Genomic DNA, 14861 nt, shown 5'->3' with positions numbered 1-14861 from the left:
AGGAGTTAGACAGACAGTGCTTGACGGGGAAGCTACCAGGAGGACAGGGCCAGGCCAGGCTGGGACTTGTTTGCAGGTAAAGGATCTGGGTTCTAAGTATAATTCTAAATCATTAAAGGGTTTGAAAGAGGGAAGGTACATAGTTTGATTCACATTGTTAAAAGATCAAATTCCAGACGCAGTGCAGAAGAGAGGGGAGGGAGACCAGAAGCAGAGAGCCGAGGGGGAGGGTAGAGTACAGTAGGGGTGGCGGCTTGTGCTGGGGAGACAGCATGGGGATGAGGGCAAGGGACAGCCTGGGAGGGAATTCGGGAGAAGTCACAGACAGGGCCTAGAAGGACTGGGCGTGCAGGTTAGGGAGAAGGAGGCCCCACGGCGGTGTCTGTACCAGGATAGATCAAAAGAGGAAAACCAATTAGAAGGTTAGTCCCACACTCGCCGAGAAGAACACAAAGCCAGCCAGCACTAGAGGGGAGCACTGCAAACAGAAATTGCAGGAAAGACGTGAAGATTTTGCTGAGGGAAGACAGACAGAATTTGATGCTTGAACATAGTTTGAGGGAGGAGGATGAGGAAGAGTCAGGGTTGACTTGGAGTAAAGAACTATCATCGAGCAGTTGGAAACAGAGATTAGTTTCAAGAATGGGCCCACGTGGAACAGATCTGAGAATTATTCACATAGAAATAACCTTTGAAGTTGGGTGTAGAGTCGGTCCAATTAGCAAGGGAGAAGGTAGAGAGAGGAGTGTGACGGAAATTTGAAGAAACCTTACATTTCAGGGGACACAGAAGAAAAACAAGTTAAGGTTGGGAGACTGGAGAACCAGGAGCTGGGAGAATGTCAGTGTGGAGGGAGGGAAGAGCAGCAGTAAGTGCTGAAGGCAGGCTGAGAGGGAGACGGGCAGAGACCCATGGGTCTCAGAGACTAGAAAGACCCTCCGAACCATGAGAGAAAATCCCAGTGCTGGGCAAGGAGCAAAGGCACGTGGGGAGGCCCAGGAGAGGGTGGGGCTGCTCTTCCTGCAAGCTGGAGAGAACCACCGAGCAAAAGAGCAGAGTCATTTAAGGCATTTTGGGAGTTCATGTTAGGAAGGTTCAATATTAGGGGAAAGCCTACGGGGATAGGGAAATTAAAAATGTACAAGTAGTCCCAGGATTAGGCAAGGTTTGGATTTTATTTTTTTAGAGATAGTCTCGCTCTGTTGCACAGGCTGGAGTGCACTGGCATGATCATAGCTCCCTGCGACCTGAAGCCATCGTCCAGGTGCAGTGCCACCATGTCTGGCTAATTTTTTATTTTTTGTGGATACAGAGTCTCACTATGTTGCCAGGCTGGTCTCAAACTCCTGAGCTCAAGGGATCCTCCCATCTCGGCCTCCCAAAGCACTGGGATAACTCAGTGGCACGAGCCACTGAGCCCAGCCCCGGTAAGGTTTTCTTAACTCTTCCTTTTGTTCAGGCGTAGCATGGAGGGAATATCAGGTTGTGTTTGTATGTAACTAAAAATTCAACAAACAGTGGCTCAAATAAACAGTGGCTGATTTTTGACCCAATGTAATTCTGAAGAATGTATCTGCCTTCTTGGTGTTCTCAAGTGCCCAGGTCTTTCAATCGTTTAGCACTGCCGCCCTCAGGCAGGCTGCCTTTCCTCTCACAGCCTCACCGTACCAGGATGGTCACCATGGCAATGGGCATCCCATCTGCCTTCAGGGAAGGGAGAGAAGGCAGCCCCCACCAGCTCTGCCTACGTGCTGGATGCCTGGCGACTTCTTGGGTGCTCCCTGGCCCACTCTGGCTCACATGGCCACGCACATTTACAATGGAGGCTGGGGGTGCCCATATTTGTCTCTTCAGCTTCCTCAGTGGGAAGTGGTAGGAAGGAAGGAGGTTGTTAGCGGCTTGTGAGTCAGCCACAGAGATACAGAACATAACCTCAGGAAGAGGTTGTTAGCTTTAAGCACATAGACAAATTGTGGGATTCTCCAAAAAGACAGAGAAGATAGATGATACAGAGAAGTGACATCTGAGTTTTGGCTGCGACTCAGCACGAGAGCTCAGGTGTGGAATTGTCCACATGTGTTGTCCTGTTGGGTCTCGGAAAATTTCTGATTTGGAGCACTTCAGATTTTGAATTTTCACATTAGGGAGGTTCACCCCGCACTGTGGAAGAACAAGGAAGAACTTTCATTGCCATTTTTGAAACAGTGTAGTCATCAGGCTGGGGCATGGGACCACCTTCTGAATGCAAGGGAAGAAGGAAGAGAGCGGATGAGTTTGGGAATGTCACCTTGGACGGAAAGTCAACAAGATGGGTAATCCACAGAGTTACCACGGCACAGGAATCCTAGAACAGTGTTCTATTACTGAAATACCACTTTGGAATATCAGTTTCCTTTTAATTGTTTAGAATAATTATTTTCTTCCTCTTTAAAGGTTGGCTTTCAAATTTGCGTGGAGTTCTTGCTCTCTATTCTTTGCTCTGATATTCTATAGGAGTTCTTCTATATATTGAAGGGATTGGCTGAGCTAATTTTAGAGAAGATGAAAATCAATACAGGCGCCATGTAAATGAAAGAGCGAGGACTAAGGAAAAAATTTGAATGATGTTCATTTAAACACAGAGAAGTCAACAGAAAAAATGATTCTTCTATATTCTTCATGACAGAAATTATATCATTCCGAATCAACTGAAATGATTCTAGTATCTATGATTCCAAAGGGAGTCTTAATATATGCATGTCTGCTGCTCTCGCCTCTTCCCTAACGCAGGCCCCCTGGCCATCTGCTCTGGAAAGCCCAGGAGTATCAAGGGGGGCTGTGACTCCTGCCAAGCTGGGGCCACTTTCCAACTGACAGGGAGAAGATGTGGGTTTGCAGAACTTACCAGTTGTTTTCTCTGGGGTTTGAAACCATAACATTTCCATTCAGAGGAAATAGTCTAGGATGTTTATTTTTTCAAACTTCATGAATATTAAAAGCACTGTAATTGAAGCCAAAACATAAGAGAAATGAATGCAGTGATACCAAGTGTGGGTGTTCTGCTTTCAAAACCATCTTCGTCAATGTAAAATGTTTGAAGCAAAAGAAGATAAATGGTATCAACATAAAGCTAAATCAAATACAGTTTGGAGACAAAGCGACTGGAATTTTATCTGGGCTTTTGCCATACTCTAGGCAGGATGGCAGCCTGAGAAAGAAACGCCTTGTTATATGAGTGAACGGCAGAGATGGATGAACATCTACGAAAAATTCAATGCGCCAATTCTTTTTCAGATTTATTCAGCCTGGATATACCATGAACCTCTGAGGATTTACATATCTCGCACTTACTATGAAGAACTAATAACCAGTGAGTGGCTTAGATAAGACCATATGAATATTCAGGCCTTTTAAATCTCTGAGTGTGGAGACAAGTGTTTCTCAGCACGAACTCATCTAACTACAGCATACATCCTATTATTTCTTTTCTGACTCCAAGGCCCCAAAAGCAGTGCCGTGGTTTGAGAAATGCTAACTGGCATTATGAGCCAAAAAAGTTAGGAATTCTGACACAGGCAGCTACCAGCCTATTTTGAGATTGGGAATCATTCAGGGGCTCCCAAAAAGTGAAACCTAATTTATTTTCAAAGAAAAAAAAAACAAACACTGAATACACTCCTGAAATGAAGAAGCCATGGGCTTTTGTTCAACAAAGGTGATAAAATGCCGATGTTTAATCTTCCTGTGAGATGCAGTTTCCAGTGCAGGGAGCAGCCAAGGGGGAGTGGGGCTCCAGGGCACAGGGACCCACCGTGCAGTGTGGAGGGCAATATCCAATAGTGTCTGTGTGCTCGTGTCAGGACAAACCATGCATGTGAGCCACAGGAAAGAGAAGAAGGTGAATGAATGAGGACTGGGTAGGAGGCAAATCAAACACAAAACAATCACATGGGAGAGAGTGGCAAGGAGGAGGAGAAGGAGGCATGGGGGGATGCAGGGAGGGTGCCTTTCTTATCTCCCTGTGGTCCTCCCAGGGCCCTCTGGCACCAAGAGAAGTCACTACCAAGTCATAGTCAATCCATTTGTTCATGCTTTCAAACATTTCTGAGAGCTCTGCAATAATTTAAATTGTTTCAAAATAGTAAAATTTCGGTAGAAAGAGGGTCTTGCTTTATTGCCCAGGCTGGTCTCAAACTCCTGGCTTCAAGTGGTCCTCCAGCGTTGGCCTCCCACAGTGCCTCCCACTGTGCCTAGCCTATGATAATTTAACATTTAAGTTTTTTGTGGCTGGTAATAAATCATTTTTATTTTCAAATTTTAAGCTTATTTTAGGGACATGATCCTCAAATCTCCATGATCTCTTTCATGTTTCATTCATTCATTTAGCAAAAGAGCCACTGATCACCCATTATATCCCAGACACAGTATTCCATGCAGCAGGTACTGTGGACTGCAAGGGAGTCCCAGTTCCTGCTCTCCAGAGTCCCTGTCCATGCACTGGAAAACAAAGATATTAAGTGAATGATAAATGGCATAGAAGTTACAGCCAGAGCTCTGGGAGTTGATGGTAGGTAGGGGAGGAGTGGAGAGTGACCGGGAAAGACCCAGATGCCTGAAAGATGTATTGGAGTTGATTAGGTGACAGGGGAGGTGCCATGGAATGGGAGAAATAGACGACCCTACTCTAGGCATAGGCAAGGCCCCAGATGCTGGAGAGGGCCTGGAATATTCCAGAAGCTAACAAGGTAGTGCACAGAGTGCAAGGGAGAGCTGCCATGGAAAGGAATTATGTTGCGGAGAGTCTTTAAGTGTTGTTAGGAAACCTGGACTATTTCATAATGTCAAGTTGAAGCTATTAAAGGGTTTCAAACAGCGTAACAACACACTCAGATCAACATTTAAGACAATTTAATTATGGAAGTTCCCTATACAAATTGAGAACTGACCAGGTGCAGTGGCTCACACCTGTAATCCCAGCACTTCGGGAGGCCAAGGCAGATGGATCCCCTAAGGTCAGGAGTTTGAGACCAGCCTGGCCAATATGGAGAAACCCCATCTCTACTGAAAATACAAAAATTAGCCAGTCATGGTGATGCACCCGGAGTCACAGCTCCTCAGGAAGCGGAGATAGGAGAATTGCTTGATCCCAGAAGGCAGAGGTTGTAGTGAGCTGAGTTCATGCCATTGCACTCCAGCCTGGCAACAAGAGCAAAATTTCATCTCAAAATAAAAAAATTGAGAACGTCAGCTAAGTTAATTTTTTTGTTCTGTGTACATATTTCAGTCATTACACAAAACACATTGTACTCCATGTTCATTCCATTTACTAGGTCTTTGAGGGTAATGACCAAGCATCTCATTACATGCTCAGCAATTAGCTCAATGCCTGCAAGAAGGAGACCCACCTCACAATTTTTTTTTTTTTTTTTTTTGCTGTTGTCCCAGGTTTATTGAAAATAATACAGCATTGATTCAAACAGGTCCCCGAGGTGTTTTGAAGTTCATCCCAACTGTAGGCTGAGTGACCTGCAGGTTGGATAGACTGCCAAAAATCCAAAAGCTTCAGCATTTCCTTAGTGTCAGGATCTACTTCAATGATCTCCTGATCCAGGGCTGAGACCTCAGGAACATAATTGTCTCTCCTTTCTCTCTCCTCCTCCTGCAGCTTGATGGAGATACCTCTTACTGGGCCTCTCTGAATCCGCTTCATCAGATGTGTGACATAGCCTGCTATCTTGTTGCGTAGCTTCTTGCTAGGGATAATGGCGATCTCCTCGCACACGCGCTTGTTCGTGTGGAAGTCGTTGCCCAGGCGTGTGTAGTACTTTTCTATGATGACCCGGGCCGCCTTCTTCACGGTTTTGGTGCGAACGCGGCCCATGTTGGCGGGTCCTTAGTCCCACCTCACAGTTTTTAAAATCTGAATAAAAATAGTAAGCACCTCAAAGTCCTCATGACTTCGCAAACCCAGCTGAGAGATGATTTTTTCAGGGAACAAAAGTACTACCTCACTTATAGAAAAAGAAAAAGACAATCCAATCTTTTATCTGGTTAGTTCCCAGTGAGAATTATTTACAGAAGGAACCCAGAATGCGTTGTATTAGTCTGTTCTCAAGCTGCTAATAAAGACATACCCGAGACTGGATAATTTATAGAGAAAAAGCGGTTTAATGGACTTACAGTTATGCATGGTTGGGGAGGCCTCAAAATCATGGCAGAAGGCACAGGAGGAGCAGAGACATGTCTTACATGGTGGCAGGGAAGAGAGCGTGTGCAGAGGAACTGCCCTTTATAAAACCATCAGATCTTGTGAGACTTATTCACTATCATGAGGACAGCATGGGAAAAACCTGCTCCCATGGTTCAATTACCTCCCACTGGGTCCTTCCTATGACGCATGAGTATTATGGGAACTACAATTCAAGATGAGATTTGGGTGGAGACACAGCTAACCACATCATACCTCAATAAAAAAAATTATACGTTAAGTTGTATTTCCTGCCCCCCACCACCAAATCAAATGTTGAAGCCTTAGCTCCTAGTATGTCTGCATATGGCCTTATTTGGAAATAGGGTCACTGCAGATAGAATTAGTTAGGTTGAAATGAGGTAAGCCCTAATCCAGTATGACTAGTGTTCTTATAAAAAGGGAAAATTTGGACACAGACATGCACACAGGAAGACCCTCACGTCAGTCGACAAGAAAGGAAAAGTCAGGGTGATGCTTCTATAAGCCAACGAATGCCGAAGATTGCCAAAAAAGCAGAAGTTAGGAGAGACCTAGAACAGATTTCCTCTCACTGCCCTGAGAGGAAAGTGACCCTGTCACACCTTGATCTTGGACTTACAGCCTCCAGAACTGCAAGGCAATCATTGCTGTGGTGAAAGACACCTGTTCTGTGGCATTTTCTACCAGCAGCCCTAGGAAATGGATCCAGATATCTACAGGAGGTCAGGTCTGTGTCCACCGTGTAACTGTCCTTGTTGAGCCTTCAGTGACTGCTCTGAGTGGGAGAGGCACAGCCGACAACGTGGAAGGAGAAGGGACTGAGCTTAGGACATCATCCCTCCATTCAGCTCTTTCGAAGACAGGGGAAGTAAGCAGAAGGGTAGCCTCCTGGCCAGTACTGCTTTCCCCTATCCATCTCAGCTATTTGCAAAAGAATTATCCTTTGATAATGATGAAAGTCCATCATTTGAAAACCGAACACTGTAACTATATTATCATTTTCCTGTAATGTTTTACGCAGCCAGAGAACAAACACACAGAAAATGCTATGATCACATAATCCTACCTATGTGGCAATCTTAAAAAAATAAAGCCAGGAAAAATTTAAATTGTTCCCCCATGTCTATGGAAAGATGAAGATCAAAGCCATCATAAAATACTCCTACCCTGGATCTAGGCAGCATCTTTTATGGGAAAACTGCACAAATCTTCCCTGTCCATTATTCTGATAACCTCTGGGGGACAGAGGGACTTATGATCATGACTACTTTACAGAAAAAAAAATCAGTGAACCCTTTGAGTGATCCCCAGGCTACCCTGGATCTAGATGGCAGGATGGGGTCTGGACTTGTTCACTGTAACTTCAGTCTTGACAATTTACAAAAAGAAATGTTGGCTGGCTGGACATCAATATTAGCAGTGTCGTTTTTCTTAAGTTGAACAAAGTGGAAGGAAAAAGCGGAAAAGGATTTCACAACTTGTGTGTTTCACGCCCTTAGCACTTAGCCTGCCCTTTATGGCTGTGGACTAGAGCTTACCCTTTCTGTCCTGAATGTCTAGCGGTGTGCTGGCTTGTAGGAGGCAAATAATAAATGTTTGCTGAAAGTGAAATAGAAGACTTTAATAAAAGACAATTTTAGGAAGACTTCATGATCTGGCGAGTAAATTGCTGCTGCTCTTGGCAGGGCGATGCCGGTGATTCTGAGAATGGGAAAACTCGACTGTTATTGTTAGGCCAAAAATGATTATTGTGATCCTTCTCTGAAGTGAGGAGGGAGGGGCGTTATTTCTTAATTTGTGCTCCTACTAAGACACGTGTTTCTAGGTTGTTCCTTTGCTTTCTAAAGCAAACAGGGTGGCTGGGTCTGGCTCTGTTCAACCCCTTTTGTCCTTTCCCTTCACGTTGAAAATCGACAGAAAAGAGTCCACATTAGAGGCTGGATCACCATGGCGCAAGCTCCAAGACTGGTTCCCCATGAGAGAGGGTGTCCCCTGGGCTTCCCAGCAGGCAAGGGTCTGGGTACAATTGCAGGAATGAGGCTGCGAAGATTAGAATTTGTGTCTGACAGTCAGGAAGCCCAGGCAACTCACAGTGCCTGAGATGCAAACAGATGAGCAACGAATGTGTACAGCCCTGCCACCCCCTGCTTCTTTGGGAACCCACACCCCTGTGCAGGATATCTGGACACGTGCAGACATATTAGATGTGGTCTACCAATTCTAATAGCCGGCCAGAAAAAGAATGCGAGAACGTCACTGACCCTCTTGCCTCATGCTCTCTGAAGAGCTCCCGGAATGCGTCTGTATAACTTCTAAGCACTTGGTGGCCTCCCATGGAAAGTGCAGGCAGCATGGAAACCAACTGCCCTGCCCACTGACTGGAGACAGATGTCCCTTTCTGTCATCTCTGCAAATAGTTGCAATTCCACAGTGTAATAGTTGTCAACTTCCTTCTATTTGTGATCCACTGAAACTTCAGGATCTAAAGATTTCACCATCTTGTCACCAGCTACCATAAATGCCTAAAACAAGTTTGGAATCTTAAAACTAATTGTACTGATTCATGTGAAAGCATCCTTTTATTCTAAAAGCCTATAAGTCCACCTGGGACCCTGCTCAGACTCATTTAGATCATCCAAATTCTGAACGTTACTTTAGAAGAAAAACTCTTAACAAGCACAATAAACTGACTACAGAGATTTTTTGAAATTGCATGCTACTTATTAGGATGATGGACTTATCTGTAGAATTTTGGGGTAAAGAGAACTTTTATTGATGATGTGGTACAATTCCACCCTTTATTCTTCTGTATTGAACTTCTATATTGAAGTTATAGGCAATCATTAACACCAGAATTTCCCTGCTGTATTCTAAAAACCCCAAAATGCAGTTAATTCTTACTCCCCAAACTTCACAAAACAAAAGCGCCAATAGTTTTTCTTTTCAAAAGTCTAACAAATAAACTATAGAAGGAAAAAGATTCACTACCTTAGTAAGTTATTTACTTAATCTGGTTTAGAAATATATGAATATTTCAATGTACTTTTCACTTTAATATACATTCGATCACCTAAACACCATAAACTGTACTTCAAACCATAAATATTGTACTGTTTTATAACATATCACCTAATCAATCAAAATAGCATATGCAGCTTTAGACCTAAGTTTCATACCAACCCAAGATTTTACAAGTAAGTAAATTAAACACAGAACACAAATATGAACTTCAACTTAGTTTTTCTAATGTCTGATGATTTTTCAGATAATTTGAGGAAGAAGCGTCCATGATATGTACTCAAATTAGCATACTGTTTTGTAAGAAAATTCTTTTAGCCTAGCTGTTAAGTTTTGCCAAGATCTCATCCCTGAGTCATTGCTTTTACAGTTCAATGGGAATGGGGAAAGAGAACTGTATGGCTTCTCGGGCTACACGGAAGGAAGATACAGTTTCTGCCCTCTGTCTTTGTTTTGTTTTGTTATTTTCGTTTTGAGACAGGGTCTCACTCTGTTGGCCAGGCTGGAGTGCAGTGGCATGATCTTGGCTCACTGCAGTCGCGACCTCCCGGGCTCAGGAGACTTTCCCACCACAGCCTCCCAAGCAGCCAGGACTATAGGTCTGTGCCACCACACCTGGCTAATTTTTTTGTATTTTTAGTAGAGATGGGGCTTCAGCATGTTACCCAGGCTGGTCTCAAACTCTTGGGCTCAAGTGATCACGTGCCTCAGCCTCCCAAAGTGCTAGGATTACAGGCGTGAGCCCCCGTGCCCAGCCTGCCCTCTGGATGTGAACAGTTTTTCTCAGAGCCTACATAAGTAAAAAATGTTGGGAGTGTTCAGGAAAAGGAGTCTGTGAAAGGCAGAGGAAAGGCGTGGGGGTCTAAGAGCACCGGAAGCTGTAGGATGGTCCTCCATGGCCACTCTGGCCAGAGACGGTGAGGTTCTCGTGAGGCTGGGCAGGGTAGCCTGCAGGGAGACTTGGCAAATTACCTGGCCTGGTGACTGATCAGTCTGGTGAGAGGGAGGACTTTGGCTCTTGACTCTGTTAGCTGCTGGATGGTGGAGACATTTACTGAGGCAGAAACGTAGACAGATGAAGAAGTGGACAGGGGAATGTGAAGACATCTTTTTCATGCCTGCCAAGCTTAGGATGTGTGTGTGTGTTAACCAGGTTGGTACACCGAATCCAGCACTAGGAAGGGTGACCTAACCTTTCAGAGATTTAGATTTGGAGGTCATACACATGCAGGTATGAATGGAAGCCAGAAGAGTACAGGACCATTTAGGAAGAATGAACCAGTATCTACGGGCTGAATGCTGGGGTGCAGAACCTGGACTTGTAAGTTACAGAAGAGGGAAAGAGCTGAGATGGAGAAGGGCTAGCTAGAGTACAAAAAGAATCCGGAGAAGGGTTTTACAGAACCAAAAAAAGTGAGTTCAAGACAAAACAAGGCTGGGCACGATGGCTCACACCTGTAGTCCTGGCACTTTAGGAGGCTGAGGTGAGAGGATTGCTTGAGCCCAGAAGTTCGAGACCAGCCTGGGTGATGTAGTGAGACCCCTGTTTCTACAAACATTTTAAAAGTTAGCAAGGCATAGTAGTACATGCCTGTGGTCCCAGCTGCTTGGGAGGCTGAGGTGGAGAGTTGCCTAAGTGGGAGAGTTGAAGGTTATGGGAGTTATGATCCAGGTTGCCGTGAGCTATGACGGCACGACTGCACTCCAGCCTGAAAAAGAGTGAGACTCTGTCTCAGAAAATCCCCCCAAACAGACAAAAGTACAGAGAGATCTGTAAGAAAGAGACAAAATCTCTGGAGTGGGAACTAAGAGCCAGGTGCTGACTCAGGTGAGACTAGTTTCAGAGGAACGAGGGGTAGTGGCGGGCTCTGACAGGTAAGGACTGACCTGGAAGTAGGGAACTGGGTTGAGGGAGGGTGAACGTCCCTTAAAAGTGAGACTGCAGTCTCTTAGAGCAAGAGCTGAAGGAGGGGTAGAGAATCCAGAGGCTCCCGCAGCCCACCTTGCAGCACCTTCTACAAACTCAGAGCTGAGACAGCCCTGCTCAGCAGAAAGACACACATTCTTTTACGTCCCGAAACCAAAACCGCAAAACCCAAATCCCCCCAATCACTCGGACGTGGAGATCTGAATCCAGTTATGAAGGAGAGGGGGCATTCAGATAAGAATCACACCAATCTGCCGGGTGGCTCACTCTTGCAATCCTGGCCCTTAGCAAGGCCAAGGCAGGCAGGTCACCTGAGGTTGGGAGTTTGAGACCAGCCTGACCAACAAGGAAAAACCCTATCTCTATTAAAAATACATTAGCTGGGCGCGGTGGCATGTGCCCATAATCTCAGCTACTCGGGAGGCTGAGGCAGGAGAATCCCTTGAACCCAGGAGGCAGAGTGGCAGTGAGCCGAGGTTGTGCCATTGAGCTCCAGCCTGAGCAACAAGAGCAAAACTCCGTCTCAAAAAAAAAAAAAAGGAATCACACCAATCCTAAATGTTAAAAGTCATCATCCCTGGCTGCCATCATCTGCCATATGCTGGATGCTTTAGCAGAGACCTTGTTGCTGTTTTTCCCCCAGATGAACTGATGTTGTCTTCCCTCAGGTGTGAGTCTTTTTTTTTTTTTTTTTTTTGAGACAGAGTCTCACTCTGTCGCCAGGCACCAGGCTGGAGTACAGTGGCACAATCTCGGCTCACTGCAACCTCCGCCTCCCAGGTTCAAGCAATTCTCCTGTCTCAGCCTTCTGAGTAGCCGGGACTACAGGCTTGCGCCACCATGCCCAGCTAATTTTTGTATTTTTAGTAGAGACGGGGTTTCACCATGTTTGCCAGGATGGTCTCGATCTCTTGACTTCGTGATCCGCCCGCCTTGGCCTCCCAAAGTGCTGGGATTACAGGCCACCGTGCCTGGCCCAGGTCTGAGTCTTAACTGTGAGCTTACCTGAACATTTTGACTAAAAGGGACAATGTATACTTTTGGAAAAGAACATATTAAAGGCTGGGTAGCTTCCTATCTGGAAAAGCATACATTCCTTGACATGTGAATTTCACTTACTTTCCAGGCAGGAAGTACTTAGTCCAGGTTTAAAAAAGAGAATTCATTATCTATGGTTTTGGTGGGCCCCATCACCTCCATTTGTTACCTGTTTAAGGTTCTATGCAACACAGTTGTTCATATCCACTTTTGGGGATCACATGTGTTAGTATCTCTGCCTATGAGGAACAGCATTTTAAACTATTTTTTCCTGCTGTTTAGCTCCCATTTGAATACCAAACCCCAGGTAGCAATTTGCGTTCTTTAATAATTTAATAATTTGTATGAGGAATACATAATACGTTACTTAAAATAATCACAGTAACCAATAGAGCGGTCTCCTAACATCATGTTACAAGTGGGGTCCAGCTGGGAGGGATGGGAGACAAGTGCCAATCGATAAACACCAAATCATTTTGTCCTTGGTTTCACTCCATCCAAATTTTCTATGTTTTGACTCGTGCAACACATAGAAAATTTATTGTGGGGGGTTGTGTCACAAACAAGGGCAAATTATCTTTAAAATAAGTGACTCTAATATTTTATAACATAAACTGCTGCTTACTCCCTTCCATATTAAGAGCCCCCTTTGGACCCTGGGTTTCCCTTTGGTGTCCCGGTAATAGACACTGGTTTTTCACTGTTGGATGTTAATACACCACATTGGTTTTTTCTTGTTTAACTACGGATCTAATTCTTTGGGCAAGAACGGAGCCACCATTAACGAGCAATCTTGTAATTGGCCATATGTTGAAAGCATACGCAGTCAAATCAGCAACGATCACACTTTGGCCTCTTCATTTCCTGTTACAAATTGTCCTCCTTCCTATTTTAGTCACTGATGCTTCGCCCAGGTAAAGCTCCTATCTATCACACAGGAACCTTGGGCATCTTGAAGCATTTTATTTTTATCAGAAGGATCTGGGAAGCCCATCCTTCAGGCTGCACCACTGTCCTTTTATTTCTGAAATGCTCCTTATCTGGCAGTCAGCTCAGGTCCATTTATGTGGTTTGGCCAGGATTTCCACTTCATAAGAGATGAATTCATTGAATCTAAAGACATATGTCCCTCTACAGATAATTATTCTCTTCAAACATCTGCCTTCTCTTATTTATCTCATTTTCTTCTTTATGGTCAACCATCTTTTGGGGCTTCTAATATTCAATGAACAAAAATGTATTCTCTGATACTTAAGAAATTTTAGAATTAAATAAGGTTTTAAACATACTACTGCAGTCCATGGCTGTGATACATCTATTAAATTTTAAAATAATACCTCAAAGTTTGAATCAATTATTTTTATACTTACTGGGAAAAACAGCACAGTGAAAGCCATGCTATTTTAAAATTTCCCCAAGATAGAATTTTCTAGTAAATTATTTATGTCAACATTAAGGAGTGATTGGTCTTGAAATTACACATATTTGTATGAATTGTAATTGTTATAGCCACCAGCTGATGCTGTACCTCTTAGAGTGAGTTACACAGTGTAATGAGCAGGTGTGAAATCCATGAGGCCCTGGGACTATAGCCTAGCTTTGCAGCTTAACATCTCGGTGACACTGGGTAGGTTACCTCTTCTCTCTCTTTCTCAATTTCTTCATAAGATGCAGACAGTAAAAATCCCTTCAGGGTTACTGTAAGGAGTAGCTGCAATCCATGCAAAACAACTACTACCGTATAGTATTTGCCTTGACTTCACACCTGCTAATTTCAGCTGTGGAGTAAGTTAAAATTGGCTTTCTGCAGATTTAGTAAGTCTTTAAATGGGGGGAGAAAAAAGAAAGAAGGAAGGGAAGGGAAGACAGGGGAAGGAAGGAAATCAGACTAATGTTATCATGCTTAACATTTGGGGTCAACTTTGCCAACATGTCCATGAAGACATGTGGGACAGAAGAGACCCCTGCTCTGGCCAGGAGCTGAATTGGAGGATGACCTGAAAGACAAAGACTCTAAAATTCTACTGACATGCAGAGAGGTTACTAGCATGTGTGGGTGTCTACGGTCAATCTTTCTGAGTTGTGTACAATCTGTTCATGCACTAAGAAGTCAAAATAAGTGCAAGATTTAAGGACTTTGTAGTGAGAGCAATTAGACTAATGATAAGGATGTGGGCGCCAGAAAAAAAAACCCACAAGTTATATGGACCCTGGATATTATCTAGGACTCAGCAAGTGCCCAACGCGATTTTTGAATTTAAGTCTCAAGGTAATAAGAAGAGGTATATAGAAAAAAAATTAATTAATTAAAGATAAGAGGGGGCAGAAAGAAGAGAAGCAAACTAATTTACAAATACAGACAACAACCACGCTGCCATACTCTGTTCAGAGTTAAGGTTTAAAACAACTGCCAGAGCTTGTGCAGCAAAACAGAAATGATGATGGGTTAGGAGCGGCATGAGTTACGGGCCAACAGCCACAAAAAGTCACCCTTTTCTGAGCTTTGATTTCCTCATGTAGAAACAAAAATCTCGTATGTTCTCTAAGATTTCCTCCAACCTTGCTGGACCGCAAGCATCAAACACTGGATCCATGGCACCGCCGACACGGTAACTTCATGTCTGATCAGTGCAGTCTGCAGGATTCTGCAGCAGGCAGGTGACAGAAGAG

General features: G+C 44.2%; 2 protein-coding genes across 7 annotated transcripts in view; both read right to left on the bottom strand.

The window, feature by feature from the left end:
* Positions 1-14861, bottom strand: part of ATP8A2 (ATPase phospholipid transporting 8A2) — a 660345-nt gene that overhangs the window by 91812 nt on the left and 553672 nt on the right. The gene's annotated exons all lie outside the window — the stretch shown is intronic.
* LOC128932211 (small ribosomal subunit protein eS17-like) lies at positions 5416-5877 on the bottom strand. The gene is given in 2 exon segments (XM_054256722.2): positions 5416-5529; positions 5531-5877. Coding segments are annotated over 2 exon segments (408 nt in total). The 5' UTR covers positions 5861-5877; the 3' UTR covers positions 5416-5451.

The sequence above is a fragment of the Callithrix jacchus genome, chromosome 5 (genome assembly GCF_049354715.1).
Source record: "Callithrix jacchus isolate 240 chromosome 5, calJac240_pri, whole genome shotgun sequence".
Taxonomy (NCBI): Eukaryota; Metazoa; Chordata; class Mammalia; order Primates; family Cebidae; genus Callithrix; species Callithrix jacchus.
The sequence above is the reverse complement of the archived record's forward strand: the minus strand, read 5'-3'. Positions and strand labels throughout refer to the sequence as shown.